At 36.7% G+C, this 22,988-nt stretch overlaps 1 protein-coding gene across 1 annotated transcript; it reads right to left on the bottom strand.

Annotated features, from left to right (window-relative positions):
- Positions 1-1,819: 1,819 nt before the first annotated feature.
- Positions 1,820-16,111, bottom strand: pxdc1b (PX domain containing 1b). Its single transcript, XM_084399260.1, has 5 exons — positions 15,129-16,111; positions 9,412-9,503; positions 9,121-9,235; positions 4,427-4,538; positions 1,820-3,600 (listed from the first exon to the last, which is right to left on the bottom strand). The coding sequence occupies exons 1-5, from the start codon at positions 15,376-15,378 to the stop codon at positions 3,471-3,473; spliced, it is 699 nt and encodes a 232-aa protein (XP_084255386.1). The 5' UTR covers positions 15,379-16,111; the 3' UTR covers positions 1,820-3,470.
- Positions 16,112-22,988: the final 6,877 nt, after the last annotated feature.

Below are 22,988 nucleotides of genomic sequence, written 5' to 3' on the forward strand. Positions count from 1 at the left end.
AGTGTAGATGTAGATGGATCAAAATAATACCATTAAAATATCAAGTAAATAAGTTTTGTGATACTTGGCGCCACAGTGACACTCTTGTCCCAAAAAGTATTGCTATGCCACAATACTAAATGTGTTGTCCCACAGTGAGTAATTTTTCCCTGTTGCACCTACACAAAATTTGAGGGTTCCCCCACCTGCCAAATCCCACTTTAACCACTGGATACATCTATATGCGAGTGATCTTGAAAGCAAAAGAGGACACTTGGGTGTGTAAAGTTTATTTAAAATGCTGTCAAAAATGTGAGGAATAGGAGACCAATGGCCAAAATGTACTTGTAATGTAATGTATTGCTGTGAAATTACCATTTTCTCTTACAGACTTGAATGGAATCAACAACATTCTGAGAATTGACTGAAACCATTGTAACCATAGCAAAGTTCTGGCGTTTCTCGTGTTTGGAATCCTTTATTTATGTTCTGCAACAGTTCAGACGCTAGGTGGCGCAGTTTTAAAGCCCTCTGCGGTCAGGTGGGACTGTCCATCCAAAGACACAATAAATGCATAGACCCCTATGGGACTGTCATTCTGCATGTTTCAATAAACTGTTATTGATTCAAAGCTCTGACAAGATAATAATAAAGATGTTCAGTGATTGATAGCATGTGCTTAATAACCGTAACTGTAGCCTACACTTTACAATTTGACCTTTTAAACAGTTTTAAGCACCAAAATGAGAATTGACTACCTAGTTTAGCTGCAGGGTGTACATGGGCACATTTTACTAAGGAATGAACTAAATAAATAAATAACTTTTTTCATCTTTCAATTGTCATATTAAATCATTTACCCTATAACATGGAATAAAGATCTGACTTGATCTGAGATCTGGTCTTGATTAAATTTCAATAATTTTAATATTTTTAATAATTATATATTTCTCATTTCTGATATCCCTTGTAACACAAGTAAGCTACCAGTGTAAATGAGTGTGTAGCCCATATACAGTATGCATTATTTTATTTATATTAAGCATTTAGTTGTGTTTGTTCTTTTTCTTTTTTTCTCAGATTTTTTTTTTTTTTTTTTTTTTTAATTTCTTACAAATATAAATTACACTTATACTTCCATTCCAAAAGTTTGGGGTTGTGGGGTTTTTGAAAAAAGTCTCTTATGCTCACCAAGGCTGCATTTAGTCGATCAAAATGTGAAATATAATTACAGTTTAAAATAGCCATTTTCCATTTTAATATCTTTTAAAATGTAATTAATTTATATGATGGCAAAGCTGGATTTACAAGAATTACTCCAGTTTTCATTGTCACGTGATCCTTCAGAAATATTCTGATATGCTGATTTGGTGATCATGGAAACCATGATGAATAAAGTGTAAAGAAATAGCATTTATTTGAAACATAAATATTTTGAAACAATTATATACATCCTTGTTGATTAAAATGATTAATTAATTTAAAATTACTGACCCCAAAACTTTTCAAGGGTAATGTATATTTAAGTGTATTCAAACCTTTAGCTATCTATTATTAAAATGATCTGACAGTTAATAACAATAATATTATGAATGAACAGCAGGAGTCAGTAACCTTTAAAAAAATAATATTATAGGCTAGCTATGATGAAAAAAAGGGAAAATTAAACAGCCTTATCAATATCCAAAACACATCCTTCTATAGATGTGATTTGTGGAATCAGGTGTTGCATATGAACTCGCTATGAATATCTTTCTGTGAATAAAGTTGATTTAAATGAGCAAGTTTGATATTATAACCTGAGGATTCTGAAGAAGAAAACAATCTAAAACAACCAAACTCATCATTATTTACACAAAAGCTTTAGTGGCATGTTGTTAATAAATTATTCACAAGTTTTGTATATCATTTCAAATATACTGTATGAAATACCAATAGCAATACATGACGATATGGTGCACATCAGTCCTTGCTAGCATATAAAAAATGCTAGCATATAAAAGTATGTACAACGTGAAACAAAGTGAAATAGTTAGTTTCAATGCTTACAAATATAAAATAATCATTACAATTCCAATGAACAAAAAAAATAACCTCTGTAAAATCCTTTGTATTGGATATGTATAATGTGCTATGCATTTGGTCATGTCCATGTAGGCCTACTTTAATCACTTTATGCAAACACAGTCTATTCCTCTGCTCTTGTGTTTGTTTGTTTTTTGGGTCCAACAGAGATTTTCAGTGATATCTCTGGCATTAAGCTCACATACATCCAGGTTTAGATTTGAAAAAGGGAGTCACAATTTTATGCCATGATGGACATGACTGATAATATATATTATATGCATACAGAAGAATAAAACAATTAAACCAAGCATCATTACTTGCATTTTGCAAAAATATATAAATATAATCTCAAACACAATTACTTAACATTTCTCACACTTGCAATCACTTTTATTCTTCCTGTTTGTATGCTTTGAAGGTTGGAAAAGATTATTAAAGCACCAAAAATTGTGATGTGAACTAAACCAAGAGTAGAACTTTCTCATGGGTAGCAGGAAAACATGACTGTAAAGTAGGCGTGTGTTTGTGCATGTGTGTGCATATATATTTGTATAAGTAGGAGCCGTGAGCCAAGTATGTATGCAAGTCTTTTGTGTTCAAGAGGAAAGAAGAAAGTTCAGCTACTGTCCATATTCAGTGAGTAGAAGAAAGGTCACAAGCTAATAAAATTCACTTCAGAAATATGTCTTAATGCATTGGCAAATTTAATTTAACTAACCCCAAAGTCTTTAGCACTAAGGCAAAAATGGCTGTTAAGATTAATAAAGCAGTGATTTTTGTACAAAATCAAAGGTTTCAGTTGTTGAAATGGGTTTTCATTCATTTCATGTCCTTTTTTCAGGATTTGGTTGTTTGAATCAGCATTTATGTTTAAGTTCTTTTACTATCACAACCTTCCATTTTGATAAATCTTTATGCAAATCTTCTTCTTCAGGAGCATCTTTAAGATCATCCACTAAAGCCAAAGGATTGATTCTCATAGCGCAGACTATTTCTGAATAAGAAAAATAATTTTCCAGGCAGGTTCTGGGCATTGGGCCTTGAAACAGATCTCTGGTACACTGTGGATTTTAAATAAAAATAAAAATAAAATCTTTCTGTGCACCAGGAATAGCATTTTTTTTTTTTTTTTGTCAGTTCCTATTATATTTTCTTGTCTACAACATGACTCGAGGTTGAATAATGAGGCACGTTGGTGAATACAGTATCATTTTGGGCTCAGGCCACCAAATCTGATGGACAGATTCTGTGTCTAGTGGTGATCTCTTTATTCAGACTTCCTGCAGCATAAACACAATCAGAATTAGCCTCTAAACTGCAGCACATCCCATCGCTTGGCAAAAATTACATGCAGGCTATCTGCATCATAAAGGTGGGGTTTCAGTGCCCCTCTGTAAATGTCCACCCATGCAGAACAGTCTGCATCACTCCAAGATGTCAGTTTCGAAGGGAACCAGGTGGTAGTAGGACAGGTTAGTGACATAAGCTTCAGGATCATCGTCACTCAGGTCTTGATCCACAGGATCCAGAGATTCTCTCCCGTCCTCATCATACCTGCATTTTCAGAGATTTGTTAACAATAATTATATATGAAATGATGGGAAAACAACATCTTAAGAAACAATATAACTAAAACTCAGCCAGCTGCCTGTCTAGACCATTTTTAAGACATCATAGCCATAACTCTATAATACTTCACTTGCTGTATTAAAGGGATAGTTCACCCAAAAATGAAAATTCTGTCATCATTTACTCACCCTTAAGTTGTTCCAAACCTGTATGAATTTCTTTCTTCTGTTGAACACAAAAGAAGATAATTAAAGAATGTCGGTAACCAAACAGTTGATAGACCCCATTGATTTCCGTAGTATATATATTTTTTCATTCTATGGAAGTCAATGGGGTCTATCAACTGTTTGGTTACCGACATTCTTCAAAATATCTTCTTTTGTGTTCAGCAGAAGAAAGAAATTCATGCAGGTTTGGAACAAATTGAGGGTGAGTAAATAATGACAGAATTTTCATTTTTGGGTGAACTATCCCTTTAATCAGCAGTGTTCAGGATGTAATGAGGAACTGTGTATATCATGTATAATTGTGGGAATAATGTCATCAGACATCTAATTGGGAGGGTCTTGAGTTTCATTCCAGAGCTTCCTACTCACACCCAGGGAAGGAAGTACCACTTCCTGTGTGTGACACCACTATGCACTCAAGGAAAACATTACATCAAGCCTTCTGTCAATGGATGATGTACAAATCTGTTGTGTGAATGTAATCAAGTGTATAATACATCAAAGTTTATCACTATACATTTCCGTTTTTTTATGTACTCAGAGAACTGGACTGGGATAACACAGAGGGAATGTCAGGCACTTACGAGTGCTGGGCTGAGTCAGTGGAGGAGGGTCTCTCTTTGTCCAGTGGAACGCTCTCATCAAACACAATGGTCTCAGTGTTCGCCAGGCAAAACCCATTAGACCTCATGATCTCTGTAGAGAAGTCAATGAATGGTCAGAAATAAAATTATCTCCAAAAAAAGTGTTTAATTTAGTTTTTTTGTTATTTATAAAGAACATAATAATAAGCAAGGCTCTAACAGTATGTGAATCTGTCCATATACAGATTTATTAATATGTGTATATATATATATATATATATATACAGTGCTATGCATAAGTGAATACACCCATGCTAAAGTTGACTAAAAAGAGGAATAAAAAATCATATTTTGGAAATTGAACTTAATGCCTTAATTTAAAAAAATTAGGAAAAATCCAACCTTTAAGGACACCAATTTTCTTTGTGAATGAATAATGTATCGTAAATAAATAAATGTTCTTCCTTAAAATACATGGTGCATAAGTGAGTACACCCCTATGTTAAATTCCCATAGAGGCAGGCAGATTTTTATTTTTAAGTATTTTAAGTATTTTTTTTTAGGATACTATGCATCCTGATAAAGTTCCCTTGGCCTTTGGAATTAAAATAGCCCCACATCATCACATAGCCTTCACCATACCTAGAGATTGGCATGGTTTTATTTCAGTTAGCCTAAAAGCTAGTTTGATTTGCATTGAGAGATGATCTTATGGAAAGTACCCCATGCCAATCTCTAGGTATGGTGAAGGCTATGTGATGATGTGGGGCTATTTTAATTCCAAAGGCCAAGGGAACTTTATCAGGATGCATAGTATCCTAAAAAAAAAATTTTTTAAATACTTAAAAATAAAAATCTGCCTGCCTCTATGGGAATTTAACATAGGGGTGACTCACTTATGCACCATGTATTTTAAGGAAGAACATTTATTTATTTACGATACATTATTCATTCACAAAGAAAACTGGTGTCCTTAAAGGTTGGATTTTTCCTAATTTTTTTAATTAAGGCATTAAGTTCAATTTCCAAAATATGATTTTTTATTCCTCTTTTTAGTCAACTTTAGCATGGGTGTATTCACTTATGCATTGCACTGTATATATATATATATATATATATATAGTACCGGTCAAAATATTGGAAACATTACTATTTTTAAAGGGTTGGTTCACCCAAAAATGAAAATTATGTCATTAATGACTCACCCTCATGTCATTCCAAGCCCGTAAGACCTCCGTTCATCTTCGGAACACAGTTTAAGATATTTTAGATTTAGTCCGAGAGCTTTCTGTCCCTCCATTGAAAATGTACGTACGGTATACTGTCCATGTCCAGAAAGGTAATAAAGACATCATCAAAGTAGTCCATGTGACTACAATGGCTCAATCTTAAGTTTATCAAGCGACGAGAATACTTCAGTACATCACATCACTGGAGTACATCACACGCATCACACACATGACCAGCGTCGGTCAATAGTGAGCCTACGTGTGACGTACAACACAGAAGCGCTGCGCTATTACACTACGTGAACTCACTCGAGGCCCAGAGAGAAGGAAATGAATAGTGGAATAAAGTCGTTATTTTTGTTTACTTTTTGCACACAAAAAGTATTCTCGTCGCTTGATAAACTTAAGATTGAGCCACTGTAGTCACATGGACTACTTTGATGATGTCTTTATTACCTTTCTGGACATGGACAGTATACCGTACATACATTTTCAATGGAGGGACAGAAAGCTCTCGGACTAAATCTAAAATATCTTAAACTGTGTTCCGAAGATGAACGGAGGTCTTACGGGCTTGGAACGACATGAGGGTGAGTCATTAATGACATAATTTTCATTTTTGGGTGAACTAACCCTTTAATGTTTTTGAAACAAGTCTCTTATGCTCATCAAGCCTGCATTTATTTGATCAAAATACAGAAAAAACAGTAATATTGTGAAATATTTTTACAATTTAAAACAACGCTTTTCTATTTTAATATAGAATAATTTAATTTATTTCTGTGGTGCAAAGCTGAAAAAACAGCGTTTTTTGTTCTGTTCATCAGCGTTTAGTCATCAGCCATTTAATAAGTGTCACATGATCTTTCAGAAATCATTCTAATATGCTGATTTATTATCAATGTTGGAAACAGGTCATGGGGTTCACAAATGGACCTAGTAAAGAGGTTAGAGACGGGCCCAGCCCTTTCTCTGCCCTCACCTGCCAGGTCCAGTGCTTTATCTCAGGGTCTGGAAGCACACTTTGTGGTTTCTTCCACCCTGAGGCTCCAGTGCTGCAATTATCCAGCTCTGAGGAGTTGGACGCGCCACCTCATACTCCTGCATATAGCTCATAGAGGTCATGAACCATGATGTGGCCAAACTTAACATTGACTGGCCAGCAGAAAAACAGGAGGTTCATCACTTTCACGAAATGCGTGGATGCAACTGTGGCTCCACTGCGACTCCAGGGCTTTTGCGTGTTGAATTACATCGACGATTGGTTGATTCTAGCTCAATCAGAGCATATGGCGGTTCAGCATCAAAATGTCTCGTTCTCGTCCACATGAGGAAGTTGTGGTTAAGGCTCAACGGCATGAAGAGTTTGCTTCTTCCAGCTCAGAGAACCACTTTTATAGGCGTGGTTTGGGATTAGACGACGATGTAGGCACGTCTGTCTCCTGCTAGTATCGATTCTAGTATTAGATTCTCTCAGCCGTAAATGGGTTAAGGCTAGGCCAGTAACTCACTGTCAAACAGTTCTGTTGGGTCTCATGGCAGCTGCGTCCAACGTGATACCTTTTGGCCTGCTGTACATGAGGCCCCTGCAGTGGTGTCTCAAAACCAAGGAGTTCTCCCCGAGGGAAAACCCATTTCACATGATCAAGGTCACGCGGCGATGCCTACGTGCCTTGGTTATGTGGGAAAAAAGTTTGGGGCTCCTTGTCATCGTGTAACGCTAATGACGGAATTGTTTTGCGACAGGATTTGTGATGCGGCATGCTCCATTCCTAGGTATAGGGTGCTTTTTGTCTTAGTGTTGACAATAATTTCACACGCTAGTATGGCGGCGTGGGTACAAGGTTCCCACAGCGTCTCGACGCAGCTTGAGTTCCCTTAAAAGGAAAAGTTTCAAGTTACGACTGTAACCCTGGTTCCCTGAAGAGGGAATGAGATGCCGCGTCACCCTGCTATACTCCCTGCATGCCTGTGGTCGACTTGCTTCAGCCTATCAAAAGCTAGCTCTGTTTGTTACGGGAATGCTTTTTAGTTTCCTGATCGTGACGTCACCCACCTATGAAGATCCGTCACGCCATTGGGCTGATTTCACACATGCTTAATGAAGCAATCACGCAGGGGCGTTCCCACAGTGTCTCGACGCAGTGTCTCATTCCCTCTTCAGCAAACCAGGGTTACAGTCGTAACCTGAGAAGTTTTTTTTCAGTATTTTTGATCAAATAAATGCAGACATTGTGAGCATAAGAGATTTCTTTCAAAAACATTAAAAATAGTAATATTTCCAAACTTTTGACCGATAGGTTGGTTGGTTGCATTATCTATAATAATATAATAAATATATCAACAATACTATTTTAATATTACATAATACTTATGTCTAGTTTATTCTTGGTTTTGTGGTAGCCCTGACGCTACTGTATTGTCTTGTCTTGTGTGAGCGCGCAGTTTCGAGTGTGCTTGAGCTAGGGTGACCAGACATCCAGAAAAATTCGGGACAGACCCTAAATAAGCTGTTGTCCCGAATCCCGAATCCGGCCCTAATTGTCCCGAAAATTACACTAAAGCGAAATCCTGAGTAGTTATTGTCTGATAAAACATTAAAAACTGTCCGTGGAGGTTGAGTCACCCTGCAGCCAGTCCTCGCCGGCTGCTCATTGGCTGCAGCATCTTTTTTCTTTTTTTTTAAGTTCCACAAAGATACCGTAGGCGCGAATTTATATGCATTGATAAGCGAGCGCAAGTTGCAGCAGCTGCGAAGACAATGAATGTTCAGGCAGCCAGTCATAAAGGAGTGATTGATTGGTCGTGGCACTGTGTCCAAAAAAATACTTCGGCCTAATGTCTGATGTCGGGTTACACAAAGCAAATCATCTACACAATTATTTAGTTTTCTTATTTAATGACTGACAGTTTAGTTGTAATAATAATTTTGGCATAAGGCTTATTAGCATTAGGCTATAGCCTGAAAGGTTTGATTTACACACTGTTACAACAGTCATTGTTGTTGTTTTTTTCACAATGACATTTGAGTTCATGATTTTAATGTTGTTTTTTTGTGGCAGACTAAAGACTAATGACAGACTGTTGATCTTTGAATAAAAATATGTTTGGTTCAGGTTTGAAATTCATTTATCATTATAGGCTATGTAGTCGAATTTCAGCCAATCTGGTCACCCTAGCTTGAGCGTGCACTCTTCTGTCGCTGTGAGCTGTGTGTGGCATGGTGTTCAGATCCCGGTATAGTTTGGTTTCGTTTTTTTTGTCGGAATTCCGACATTCATACTTGTCGTCTGTTGTGAGCGCACGAGGTGAGCATTTGGAGTACCCGTTGGGGTAGCTTTTGTTTGTTTTTGTTTCATTTTTTACTAATAAAAAGCCCATCATCAAATTGAGCCCTTGCCTTATAATTTGTATAAATTGTAATATTCATCAATATTAACAAGCATTTTAACATTAAAAACCTACCTGAAATAACTGGACTTTGAAAGCATGGCTGAATTTTGTGGACATTGTCATTCCTCAGGACCTGATCTAGCGGCGAGCGTTCAAAGAATGTTAAGACAACCTCTGACCTAGAAAACTGAGAAAAACATCATTTTAGAATGAGCTTATGATAAGACCTTAGTAAGTCATTTAGGAAGATGTTCAGGTAATAAAGTAAAATAACAATACATGCTTCTTGTTTGTTGCAGTCACACTTTAATAATATACAAGCCCTTTTTTCCTTATACTGGTGTCATCAGTTAGATCTCTTACCTTCCAGGGCATGTTAATGGTGTTTTTCAACAGTCGCTCCACTTCATTTAGCTTTGTCTCAATGTCTCTTGCTTCTTTAATCTTCACAAGCCCTGTGAGAGCACAAACATATCAGCATATCCAACCTTTCTAAGAATCTTTTACATTAGATCAGTATTCTGCGCCTCAGCTCAAGATTTTTTATTTCACGAGTTCACACTTACATATAATTTGAAGGGGTAAAGTTTAATGCGTATTTGGCGTGTTGTCCGGAGGGAGGGCTCCGAGCTCGGAGTTCGGCCCGAACCCAGAGTACTCCCCCCGTATGTAAGTGTTTAGGACTAGAAGCGTGGAGAAGGGGTGGTGGAGGGATGCTGCAAAAACTGTCAATGGAATGAGGTGAGACTGCTGAGTATATATACACCTCTTACCATTGATTGCTGAGTGCTCTCCACTTGTGTTAATTATCTGAACGTGCTCCTCCCGAACCTTGTTAATAAAACATCATTTGTAGTCCGTGCAGTTTATGTGGCTCATTGACTATTCACTAACAGGCCAATAACTACTTTACCTCTGCATTTACAAGCATTCCGATTATTGTACTGTCTAGACAAAGTTGTGGTGATATAACTTTCAGGCAACACCTAAAACAACTTTATCTGGCCCCATAAAATGTAAGAGACCACAGAGAAAATCATGTCTGGTTTAAAAAAAGGTTGACTTAAATGTGAGCAAGTCTGATAAAGGTCCTCTCCTTTGTATTAACAATACTATAATTGACAATAATCAATCAGAATATCATCTAATAGATTTAATTACTTTTAATGGATTCATACTGAAAGTCATACTGAAAACAATGACGAATGCACGTCTAATCATCCAGACCAACCCAGAGCTGTAATTATGATGATGGTGATGACAACAACACCCGCAATCTCTAGTCACAAACAAAGATTTTACACAACGGCCTCTTCTTATTCAGGCTGTGAAAGACTCCACAAAACTCCACACTGTAATTCATGAATGACTATTCATTACTAATGTCTCAGGCTGATGACATCACCCATAAGGGCAGTAGCCTATAGAGGTTTTAGGTCATTAAATCACCTTTGGATCATAATGACTCTACCAGCCCTAGATGAGTTATGCTGTGTCTTTTAAAATCTCCCATGGTTACCATTATCATCATACATCTGAAAGAAATATTTTAGAGGCAACAAATCAGAGGATTTGGCTTGTTGACAGATAAAACCTATATGGAATAATTCCCGTGTTTATTTTAACTTGACACATTTATGCACATCAGAAATACAAAAAAAAAAAAAAAAAAAAAAATCTTTACTGTAAGGAATTAAAAAACAAAAAGCATAAGATACTATACTGTACAGCACTGTAATGATCATATATAACTGACCTTTAAATGTTACAGTGGACAGAAAACTGAGCTCTTTAGACTTACAGAAGTGATAATAACACTTCAGCAAAATGAGTCAAGACAGATGCATAACAACATTCATATTGCAGTAAATCATCCATATTTAGGAAAATATGAGATGCTTAAGGAAGAAATTGCTCTTTCCCAAACAAGACACCAGCTAAAATTTGACTTAATCCAACTGTACTGGTTTGCTGGAATAGATATCCATGCTCTTCCGGTGTTCTTCCTGTCAGGATTTGCTGTGGAAGTGTCCGTTTCCTGTGGGATAAAGATTTAAGCCTATATAAAGATTGCTGTGTTTGTGTGTTTAAAAAGACAATCTCAAGCTCTCTACCGTCAACATTCTCCCTATGGGGAAAGAGCACATATCTGATCCATTTCCATTTTGCCACCGTTTGGTTTAAACTGTTTCCATATAAATAAAAGAGGAGCCATGTGTTAATACACACCAAACAGATGGGGGAAACCATTTTGACACATGGTCTTTCACTGAGTTCATTGATATTCTACCCAAACCAGCATTCACATTTTCCAAACTGCCCCTCAGACACAATATAACACTATAATATAACATCATTTAGATATATACATTATTCAGTGTATGATGCTGTTGTAAACACTCAGCATGATGTGGCTAAGCAAGCAGGTCACTCTAGCAGATGTACTAAACTCAAGAACTGATAACAACAAAACAGTTTCATAAGAAACCTGTCTGGTGCAGAAAAAGAGAAATAAAAGCAAAAATATCTAGTCATGTCTGTTCATGTTGATTAATCTGTAAACCATTAACACATTATGTACATAGCCATGTTGGGACTGTTGCACATTTTTGCAGTGCGTTATCTAGATGCATGTTTGCATCAGTGGTCCAAACAGCAAAAGCAGACTTTGATAAAATCACAAAGATTGAGTAAGAGAAGTAAAGCAACATTTCTAAAGGTTTTGGCTAACAACTGATCAACCAAGTCTGTTGATACAAATATCAATACAAAACTCTATGGTTTCCAGGGTGTTCTGGTTTGCTGTTAGCACATTAAATGTATCGACCGATAATGTTTTTCTAATACATTATTTGTTTGTTTTTATGTCCAATAACTGAAATGCAGAACCGGTTTTTATTTTAACTTTTTTTTTCTTTTCTTTTTTACTGTTATTGATTAATTTCATCTTCATATCACAACAATAAAAATACTGCAACAAAAATATTCATCATCTTCCTAGCGTTATTCCCACACATTTGCAGTGAACGCTTCAAACACACTTTTTCATTTGGAACAGGTTTTTTTATGCCGGATGCCCTTGCTGACAAAACCCAGCACTAGTCCTGGACACATTCACACTCATGACAATTTGGCATATCCAATCCTCCTAACATGCATGTCTTTGGACTGTGGGGGACATCGGAGCACCCGGAGGAAACCCACGCTGACACTGGGAGAACATGCAAACTCCACACAGAAAGGACTCCTGCTCAGCCGGGCTTGAAACCTGGGACCTTCTTGCTGGAAGGCGACAGTCCTACCCACTTAAAATAAATTGACAAGCCCTAATGTTTTCAAATGGAAAAAATTTATATAAGTGGAGTCTTTCAACTTTGCATAAATGTAATCATGTGTTCTAAACTATAGTTTTAAAGCGTTAAAGTGTCGTTTATTACACTAGATAGTAAGGCTAGCTCACTGGAATAATTTTACATTTTCACGAAAGTAAAAAACAAAACAGTAAAACATTACATCAGAGTCCATTGCAAATGGCATGTTATTAGATTGTTTTTATTGTGGCTTCAAACCTGCTGACAGTGTTATTTTTTGTGTTTTACGGTGAGTAGCGCAACTGCAGCAAATTATTATCTCATCAAAGATGTAATTTTCCCCCAACACATTTTTAAAAACGTATCGTGTTTAATTCTATATATTTTGCCCCATACATTTCTATAAGAATACACAAAACGTACTCAAGCGGTATCGCAATCACTCGTGGAGATAATGAATTTTTCACAGAGCTGTAAGTATATGATGATGTTTTGCAGTTGCTAAATTAGCTGATTGCTAAGGAGTTCTGGATGGTTGTTAATGATGGTTGCATTATACCAAGCCGGTTTCCCACCTCCAAGACTAACATTCTGTACCCTAGATATGGCTTGGATCCATCAATCAATGTAAGTCTATGGGATTTTTTTTTATCATCCACAAGGCAAAAATCCCTTAACAAACAAACAACTGAACTCAATAAGCTGGATTTGATGTGTGTTCTTTGTGCATGTTTGTGTGGTCACGGATGCCACAGGGGGGCTAAATTTAGGAGGTGCCCCTTACAGCATCAGCCTCATATTGACATGACAGAGAAAGCTATATGTCTCACTTGTTGCGAAAATTATGTTTTGTTTGTTTTATTCACTCAAAAACAAGCAGTGGGTCAAGAGGAATCAAAGATTGAGCCAAGAAAGAGCCAAAGAGGTTAAGTATCCATTCAGTGCTAGTGCTAGGCTATTTTTAAACTTCTAAATCATTATGCAAATTGAACCTCAAGCATACAGGGATTGTAATGGAATGGACGTGAAGAGAGGGTGTACAATGAACAGACTGAACAGTGTACAACATACACAAACATAAAGCATAAGCAGCACTGTCAGACACAAACTCTGGATCCAATAACATCTTCACCACATCGCCACAAAGAAAAAGGTACAAAAAAAGCAGTGAAAGAGGTGTGAAAAGGGTGAATATTCAGGAAGTGAGTAATTTCCTTCTTTTCTTGTTTCCAGGGTGCCGGTGATTTTGTTTTCAAAGGTTGTGAATGCTTATTTCTGTCTGAGGGATAAAGGTCAGGCATTGCAGCCACAACATAAAAGCCCTTTGGCACATGGTTTCCAAGACCGACTCTGCTTCAGAGGCTACAGACAAAGCCAAAATCACCAACCCAAAACAAGATGACATGTGCTAGGCATCACGCCAACATTTGAATGGCATGCCAACCACAAATCCCCAGAGCAGGGTGCCATGTGTCCAGATGCCATGTCACACAATCACGCTAGTCTGAAATGTCTGGTTAAAAGAGTTCTGCATGTCATTCAACTGTGTTAAACGCAGTGTGATTATCTATATTAAGTAGTTTAACATTGCAAACTGATGGTATATCTTTAACTCACACAAAAACATGAACCATACAATTTTCTACTGTTTCACAATGAGACAAACCTAACAGTCATCTCATCTTGCACAATGAAGATATCTGTCAAAACTGATCACAAAGTCCTAACAGTGTATGGGAGGACACTACGTACTGAGGAAAGAAAGCTGACCCAATTGCATCATAGCTGATCTATAGATGTACGACTCATTTTTAAGTGCCTCATGGGACAGTTGTTTGGGCCAATCTGAATTTTTAGCACTGCAGTTATGCTGCAATAATGCAGTTATGTAGGATTCCATTATAATTTTAGCCTGATTTAACTATTTAATCCCAATAGTAGTGTGTATGGCCTGTCTTGGAATGTGAAATCAAAAAAAAAAAAGGCTGCTCTATATTCAGAAAGCTAGTCACTGACTCATATGTTTCAGACAGCAAGGAGCCACATGATAGGTCTGGTTTGTGTGTCACTGTATCTAGTCCAGTGTGAATTATTAAGCAGAATACTTGAACCTTGTCCCTAAAAAAATAAAAAAAAATAAAGTGTTTGCTTCCGGGTGGGTCTTTTCTGGTGGAAAAAAAAACTTAATTTTGAAATTAGAACACAATATCCATTGTCAGGTTACCTTAATATGTGCTAAATTAACTGGTTTTATTCTAGACAAAAAATATTATTTAATATGGCTGAATAAACTTACTACATTGTTAAACCAACAGAAGTCATTTTAAACTGGTAGAAAAAGCAGAATATCCAACTCTACTTTCATAGAGTATAGGATATAGAGCAGAAAAGAGAAAAACAGAGCACTGTAAAGTACAATAGAGTAGAATAGTCTAGATTATGGAGTGATACAGAGTATATAGAGTAAACATGAATAGTTGAGTTGAGAGGAACAGGACAGCATGGTAGAGTTGAATAAATAGAAACTGATTAAGCTTTGCAATCTCAGATGTAAGGAAAGGGTTTGAAGAAGATACATCTGAGTAATAGTATCAATTTGCTCTTTTAAAATGTAGTGACAGTAGCAGTCAACACAAATGATAACATGTTAAGACGTATAGAATAGAATAGAATAGAATAGAATAGAATAGAATAGAATAGAATAGAATAGAATAAAGTTGGTAAAGTAGAACTGATTGCACTTTATTCATAATAACACTTCGCACCCACCTACTATCAGAGGACACTTTGATAAATCTCGTCTGTCTTCGGGGAAACACTCCAGGAGTCTTTTTAAAAGTCTTCCCAAATCCGAGGAACTTCTGTGCAGGTAAAGAATATTTCTGTCTGACCATTCAGTCCTTATTTCAAAGAACTCCTCTTCATCTCCTCTAATTATGAGCCTGCGGATCCCGTTAACCCAACAATCCTTCACGAACATGTTCACCAGGGATGTGCCCTCAAAAATCGCCGATGCCATCTTCAGTGCCTTCACTCCAGCATTCTGTGGACGTTCTGCTCAACTTCAACAGCATTTAAGTCGCTCAAATTGACGTGTTTGAGGGGGGAAACCACAAATGTACCGGTTAATAAAGATGAGTTCGCATAAAAACAAAAAAGCCTTTAAAGGAACTTTAAGGAAGGTTTCGATTCGTTTACGTCATTAAACGTGGCAGACGGATATGCAAGAATAGCGCTAATAGTATTTAGTTAAAATATTATCCTAAACATTTCTGTAGTCCTTTTGTTTTTCTTTCGCGTGGTGGGTAGTTGCCAAAACGTCGCGCGTTTTATCCTACATTACGCACATCTATCCATCAAAAAGTTTACGCGTTCTTCTAAATGTCTAATGCAACTTAATATAACGGATTGCGACGGTTGCCGTCTACGCATCGGCAACAGAGCCTCTTTAGTCCCATTACCATTAGATGTTATTAATCACAGAAAAATCCAGACTCACTCAGCTGAGCAGAGTGAATATCAGACGCCGAAAACAGGCCGAGAGTTTGAGACATAAAAAAGACAGCGTTTCCTTCTATTGGCAGAAGTTGCGTCTTCACCCCTCCTTCCTTCTCATTCACTTCCACACAAAGCGCTATGCGAGGAATTCACATCTGAGAGAGAGAGAGAGAGAGAGAGAGAGAGAGAGAGAGAGAGAGAGAGAGAGAGAGACTGATCACTCACTCACACCCAGTGAACGTCATTCTGTGAGCATGTGCTCTATATTTGGGAAGTCTAGTCATTTTAAATGCGTGGTCTACTGTCGTTTTAAAATCTATACAATTCTATGAAAATAATTTAAAATATAGGCTACTATATACGCTACAGGTATATTATTGTTGTTACGCAGGGAAGTTGTCACAAGAAAAAAATTTCAGCAACAATAAAGTTTTAGTCAAGTCCGATTATACCTAAAAAAAATAAAAAAAATGCTGTTCTTGGGGCTAAATAGCCTAATATAAGTTAGATAAACATATTTTTTCAATACATTTTTGTAGTAAAAATGTAAGGTGTCACAGTACAATAAAATACACAGAATCTAAGTTATAATTTCAGTATTTAAAAAAAAAAAAATAATAATAATAATACTAGCACCAAGCATTTCCACCATTACATCAATGCACGCGATAAAATTTATTAAATGACTTGACTGGATTAATTTGAAATAAATGAAACCAACTTTCACATTATCACAACAAATACATCAGTGAAACCGATAAATAACTTGTGTCATGAATCCACATTTCTATTATTATTTTAATGAATTCCTACTACTTCCTATTCCTCTTTTAGTTTTGGCTGATTCTCTTAGAAAATAAACCTGCTGATCCCAATGCTGCTGATATCCACATTGATAAACTCTGATTGCTAGATTGTTGAGAGCTTACATAATTAAAGTTATTTATTTTATATATTTTATTTGTATATTTATTTGTTTTTTGCATAAAACATCACTCTTCAGCTGTCAAACGATGGATATAGTAAGTAAAAAAAAAAAAAAAAAAAAAAAAAAACAGCCCTTTTAGGTCATTAGGGATCTTTTAATTTTTTAGAGAAAGGTGACAAGAGGGATGGAATATTATTTTTCTTCAGTTATGCCCAGAGAGCTCAGGGGCCGTATTCACAAATAATTTTAAGGCTAAAAGTAGCTCCTAACTGGCGAATTTAGGAGCAACTCCTAAAAATAATGGGCGTGTCACTCGTAACTTTAGGAGTAATTCACGAAGCATTTTAGCCCTAAAAGTAGCACCTAAGCCTGGAACAGCTTAAAAGAAGTCGAGAGGACTCCTAACTCACTAAGACCTATTCACAAACCGCTTTTTGTGGCATTTCACAATTGTTGCATCAATCCATGTTTCATTAGGCTACTAGGCTATTTGTTTTGCCTTACTCTTTATTCATTTAGGCTATTTATTCAGTTATTCATCATCTTCCGTCCTTCGCACTACTTGAGCGCACGCATTCTCAGACCTGGCACCTGTCACTCATCATCGTAGGGGAGGTGTTTGGAATCATTCCCGCGTTACAATCATCAGCCAATCAAGGTGGTCACTTCAGTCAAGCTCGTGCATGAGTAATGACGTCATCCATAGCAACGAAGACTCACTCTTAGTTTAGGAGTTGTCATTTTTCTTTATTAAGAGTAGGTCTGAAAGGCGTTGTGAATCACTTTTAAGAGAAAACTCCTAGCTAAAATCTTTTAGTGTGATTTAGGAGTAGGCTACTCCTAGTGGTAAGATAAAATGCTTTGTGAATACGGCCCCTGATGTGTGTTGAGTGCTTCCAGTACACTATCATATTGTCAGCCCAGTCTGAAACAAACCAAACAATCATAATGGCCTCATATAAAAGCTTATAAAGTCAGCTGTAATTAATAGCTGATTTTGATTAAGGCAGAAAGACGATACCTCTTAAATGTTGGGTAAATAAAAGCGAGACCAAATTATTGCGAAATAATTCATATTTCACTCATAGCTTTATGCTAAACATTAAGGTCTGATTTATTACAGTAATTACATTAGAATCGTTTTTTTTATGTGAAAAGGTATAATGATGTGATGCACTATCAAGTCTCTTTTTTTTTTTTTTTTATCTGTACAGCTTCAAACCAGTAATGGCCTTTTCTCAAAATTAAGGCAGTGCTAAACCGTTCTGCTTTTGACATATGTAGCAAGTGAGAAAGGGCAATGTATAGCCTATATTATAAAATGTAAAATTTCATATTTGTGCATGTGTGATTTACTTATGGTTTATAGAAGTTTCTAAACAAGGGAGTGAAACACAGGCTAAAGTTGCTGGTAATTTCTGGTAATCTTGTCTTCAACGAGCCCAAGAGGGCCCACGTCACTCCTCTGTTCATCTCTCTGCACTGGCTACCTCTCGCTGCTCGCATCAAATTCAAGGCATTGACGCTTGCTTACAGAACTATCACAGGCTCAGCTCCCTACTACTTTCACTCACTCCTACGAGTCTACATCCCTACCAGACGCCTACGATCAGTCAAAGAGCGACGTCTCGTGGTTCCATCACAGAGAGCCACAAAATCACTTTCCAGAACATTCTCATTCACAGCTCCATGCTGGTGGAACACTCTCCCCGGCCTCATCCGGAATGCAGAATCACTGGCAACATTCAAAAAACAGCTGAAAACCCATCTCTTCCATGAGCACTTAACCTCCTAAAAAAAAAAAAAAAAAAAAAAAACCTTGCCCTTTGAAACATCACTTATCAGGCTTATGCTACTCTGAATAATGCCTGAACTTTGTATTCTGAGCACTTCTTGCGTTGTTGTTGTTTTTGCCTCTTCATGATGACTCGCTTAATTTAGTCCTAATTTGTAAGTCGCTTTGGATAAAAGCGTCTGCTAAATGACTAAATGTAAATGTAAATGTAATTGTAACATTAGTCACACATCCTCCTGAAGTGATGCTGAAATTCAACACCTTCAGTCACAGAAAGATGCAAATGAAGCCAAATCATTTGTGAATGATGCTGACAGATATTATTGTAGAGTGTTCGACGCTGACTGCAATTCTATTTAAATGAACATTGTCATTTTACAGTTTCAGAGGAAGGAACAGAATGTTTCAAGTTTCAGATTCAATAAGAGTTTCACTAGACATTCTCACTCTGAATCACAGAGCAGTAATGGTCACACCATTGAGACATGATGTCTCTGAATAGATCTGACCAGTCATGAGCATCAGTTTAAGTCCAAGTTGGTTGCTAGCCAGTATAAAGCTAGCTGCTTACCCTAACCTTACCCATCACAACTGGCATACGCATCTACGCTAATATTAGTCTCTCTGTTTATCCCGAGGTTTATTGCAGTCTGCCGGATCCAGGCTATATCCAGATCTGACGACAGCGCAGTCCTGAAATGTCAACTATAGGCTCTTCCCTGTGAAGGCCTCCCTCCCCTCACTTTTACCTCTCTACAGATAAAGCGTTGTCAGGATAATTCCGGTTCGCGTAGCTACATGGAAGCGATACAAATTCTGTATTATTAATTTTAAGGCCAGACAAGTAGTATGTTGAGGGTTGATTTGTAGGGAAGGACTACATACACGCCTGCGCACATATATTCAAACGCGCATACCTATAGACTGAACTCGTAATACGCATGTGCACGCCATCGTCGTTCTCACTGGTTCGCATTTTTTAAGTTTGCGCAGAAAGAACTTAAAACGGTGTCATATTAGCGGCGGCGGCCCCTAAGTTAATAACTAATGATCGTTGCGACGGAAGTGAATCAATCAAACTAACTTTAGCTGGACAATAACTTTATTCTAGAGCTGCTATAAAGCCAAAACACTTTACTTTAAATTTCCTATTATCAATGTAAATTATCAATGTAAAGCTGCTTTGGAACAATCTGCATTGTTAAAAGCGCTATATAAATGAAGATGACTTGACTTGACTTGACTTGACTTGACTTGACTTGACTTGACTTGACAACTAAGTGCCTAACCCGAACCCTTACCCGAAACCTACCCTTAACCTAATTATAACCTTATCCCTAAAACCAAGTCTTGACCCTCAAACATGCCTTTAAAGGGGTCTCAGTAAGTGAGGACCAGCCAAAATGTCCTCACTTTACTCTCTTTGTCCTCACTCCAATGGTCTAAAACTCAAACTGGTCCTCACAAAGATAGTTGTACAAGTACACACACACACACACACACACACACACACACACACACACACACACATGCACGCACACACACACACACACACACACACACACACACACACACACACACATTCTATTCTAATCCAACGAGAGCCAGTGTGTGGTTTTAAAGGACACATCTCTATTTATATGCATGAAGAAACACACAAATAACCATTACACCATTGTCATGCATGTGTCTCTTCCTGTGCACTTAATGTTTCTCAATACATAAAATATATGCTTGAAGTTATGGCCCTCTGTAAGCTATAAAAGGGCTTTACACTTCCTGAATATAGGAACACAAAAACATTAGAAGGATTTCTAGAAAAACACAAATAAATAGATAAATCTTTAACAAAATATATTTAGTTGAAAATTATGTACAAATATAAATATATCTCAGACAATATAATCTGAGATTATAAGTACAATAAGCTTATAAAGAGCTTATTGTAAACTAATCATTGCAATGTTAATTAATATCAAAAACAGGATACACTGTAAAAAGTTAACATGCAGTTGTTGCTTTAATGAGGTATTTCTACCTGATTCTACCTAAACTCTAATATCGTTGTTGTAACCTACTTCATCGGGTTTATAACATAATAAAAGGAATTTTATACATTGACCCAACATACAATTTCCAATAATGCTTGGGATGGACACATTCGACACATGCTCATTGCTGATTTGCAAATTTTGCTTCAAATCAAAATTGACAACGCTATTCTTCAGCACAATGGTAACCACGACATTCAAAATCAGAAACTCCTCTAAATGTTCAACATTTATAACTGAACATTAAACATTAACATAAACTATAATCTTTCCTTTTACTGAAAAACACATTAAATAACACTTAATCCCCAAATTTACTCTCCCAATGCAGTCCCTTGCAAAGCATGCTACACCAGATCCACTGCCCATGGCTGCATTTCTCAAAAGCATTGTGAGCTAAGTTGATCATAGAGACCATTGGTGGCAATGGCTCTACGATCCACTTAAAGGAACACTCCACCGTTTTTTCATATTAAACTATGTTATTCCCTTAACTAAGACGAGTTGATACATACCTCTCTCGTCTCAGTGCGTGCACTCAATCGCTCCGGCACACGGCGACACTTTGATAGCACTTAGCTTAGCCCAGTTCATTCATTAGGGTCCAAATAGAGATGAAGTTAGAAGCGACCAAACACCTCCACGTTTTCCCTATTTAAATACAGTAACACGAGTAGTTACACGACCAAGTATGGTGACAAAATAAAACGTGGCACTTTTCTAAGCGGGTAAAAAGGATAACTATAATGTATGGCGGAATAGCACTTGGGAGCACTTCGACTCGGCGCAGTAATATCATCACTCCTGAAAAATCCTCTCCCCCTCTCCCTCTCACTTCTGTCATTAGAACTAACGTGACTTTTTACTGCGCCGAGTCGAAGTGCTCCCAAGTGCTAGACGAGAGAGGTATGTATCAACTCGTCTTAGTTAAGGGAATAACATAGTTTAATATGAAAAAACAGTGGAGTGTTCCTTTAAGTTTACGATGCTTTTGTAATGCTTGTGCTTAGGCTGTGGGCACTCAGTGTGGGCAAGCTCACCTGTCTTTGCTTAGTGGTTCATTATATACAGTGTGCATAATGATGAAAGACACTGTTGACCCAACTAAACGTGTTTTGAATAAACAAAATTAAATTGTGAGTAAAAAATTCTTCAATCAAATTAAATAAGGGTAATTAATTCATTTTTGAGTGTATTTACATCATGGTGGAAAAGGACTTTCATCATATAAAACAAAAAAAGATCTTGCTGGAGAAATCAGGTTACACTTACTGACAGTTATGCTTCAGTAAAACCTTGTTGTTGTTTTTTCAGTTTGGTTGAATTCAGTTTGGTTGAATTAATCTTAAATACTTTATTTCATTTCAACAAAACCAGTTATTTTAGATGTTACCACATGAAGTACATTTTCTAAGTTGAACTGACAAAACACTTTTTTCTGTGGCCTAAAGATGTAATGATCCGAATGACCACATTAGATCAATGCAGCTGTTCAATTAGGCAGATATAGTCATTTAAATTGCCTCATTAAATTTAATTAATTCATGAGAAATATTTGCATAATTATAGGCTATATGATACTAGCGTTCCATTATTCTATTAAATGATCACATAATACACTAAAAAATAATGGCTGTTGTCCTATTAATTAAATAAACACAAACTATATTCAGCAGCCTTGTATGTCTATTGAAATAAATGCCATTTTGAAAAGACATCTTCATTCTTATGAATATAAAAGTTTCATCTTAATCTCCTTAAAAGCAATTTATTGTTAATGTTTAAATTATCATCTTCTCCGAGCATGGGTCAAGACCAATTGGCTATGGCAAGTTTGATAGATTCCCTCGTATTTTATGAGGGTAATTATGCATAAAATGCGCTATAAACAGCCCTTATAAATGCCTAAGCCCAAGTGTGATGAATTATATGGTCGGGAACACATTCAAGGAATATTAACTGGCTGCAGTTTTGGAGGTGGAGAGCAGAGGCAATTTAAGACACATGCACTGAAGTACTTGGACGTGTTGTTAAATCTCAATGGCAGATGATTTCTTAGTCAGGGAACTGCTGTTTTATTTATTTATTTATTTATATGATATTTTAACAATATCTCAAGACCAAGACTGCTGAATTTCCAAATACCCCCCAACAGTTCAGTGAACTAGAAGTTGCTATTAAGTACTTCCTTTAATCAACGTTTTTGAACAACTGGGTTGAATAGTTAATGACTCGCTCATTAATCACAGTCACTTGTCACCACCTTGTGTAACGGTTTGACCTGAATACTCAATGTAAAATCCATTTTTGGGTCTTTGACTCTTTTCTGTAGTTCCTTATGAAAGTTTGTAACAATA

The sequence above is a fragment of the Rutilus rutilus genome (genome assembly GCF_951802725.1).
Source record: "Rutilus rutilus genome assembly, chromosome: 24".
NCBI lineage: Eukaryota > Metazoa > Chordata > Actinopteri > Cypriniformes > Leuciscidae > Rutilus > Rutilus rutilus.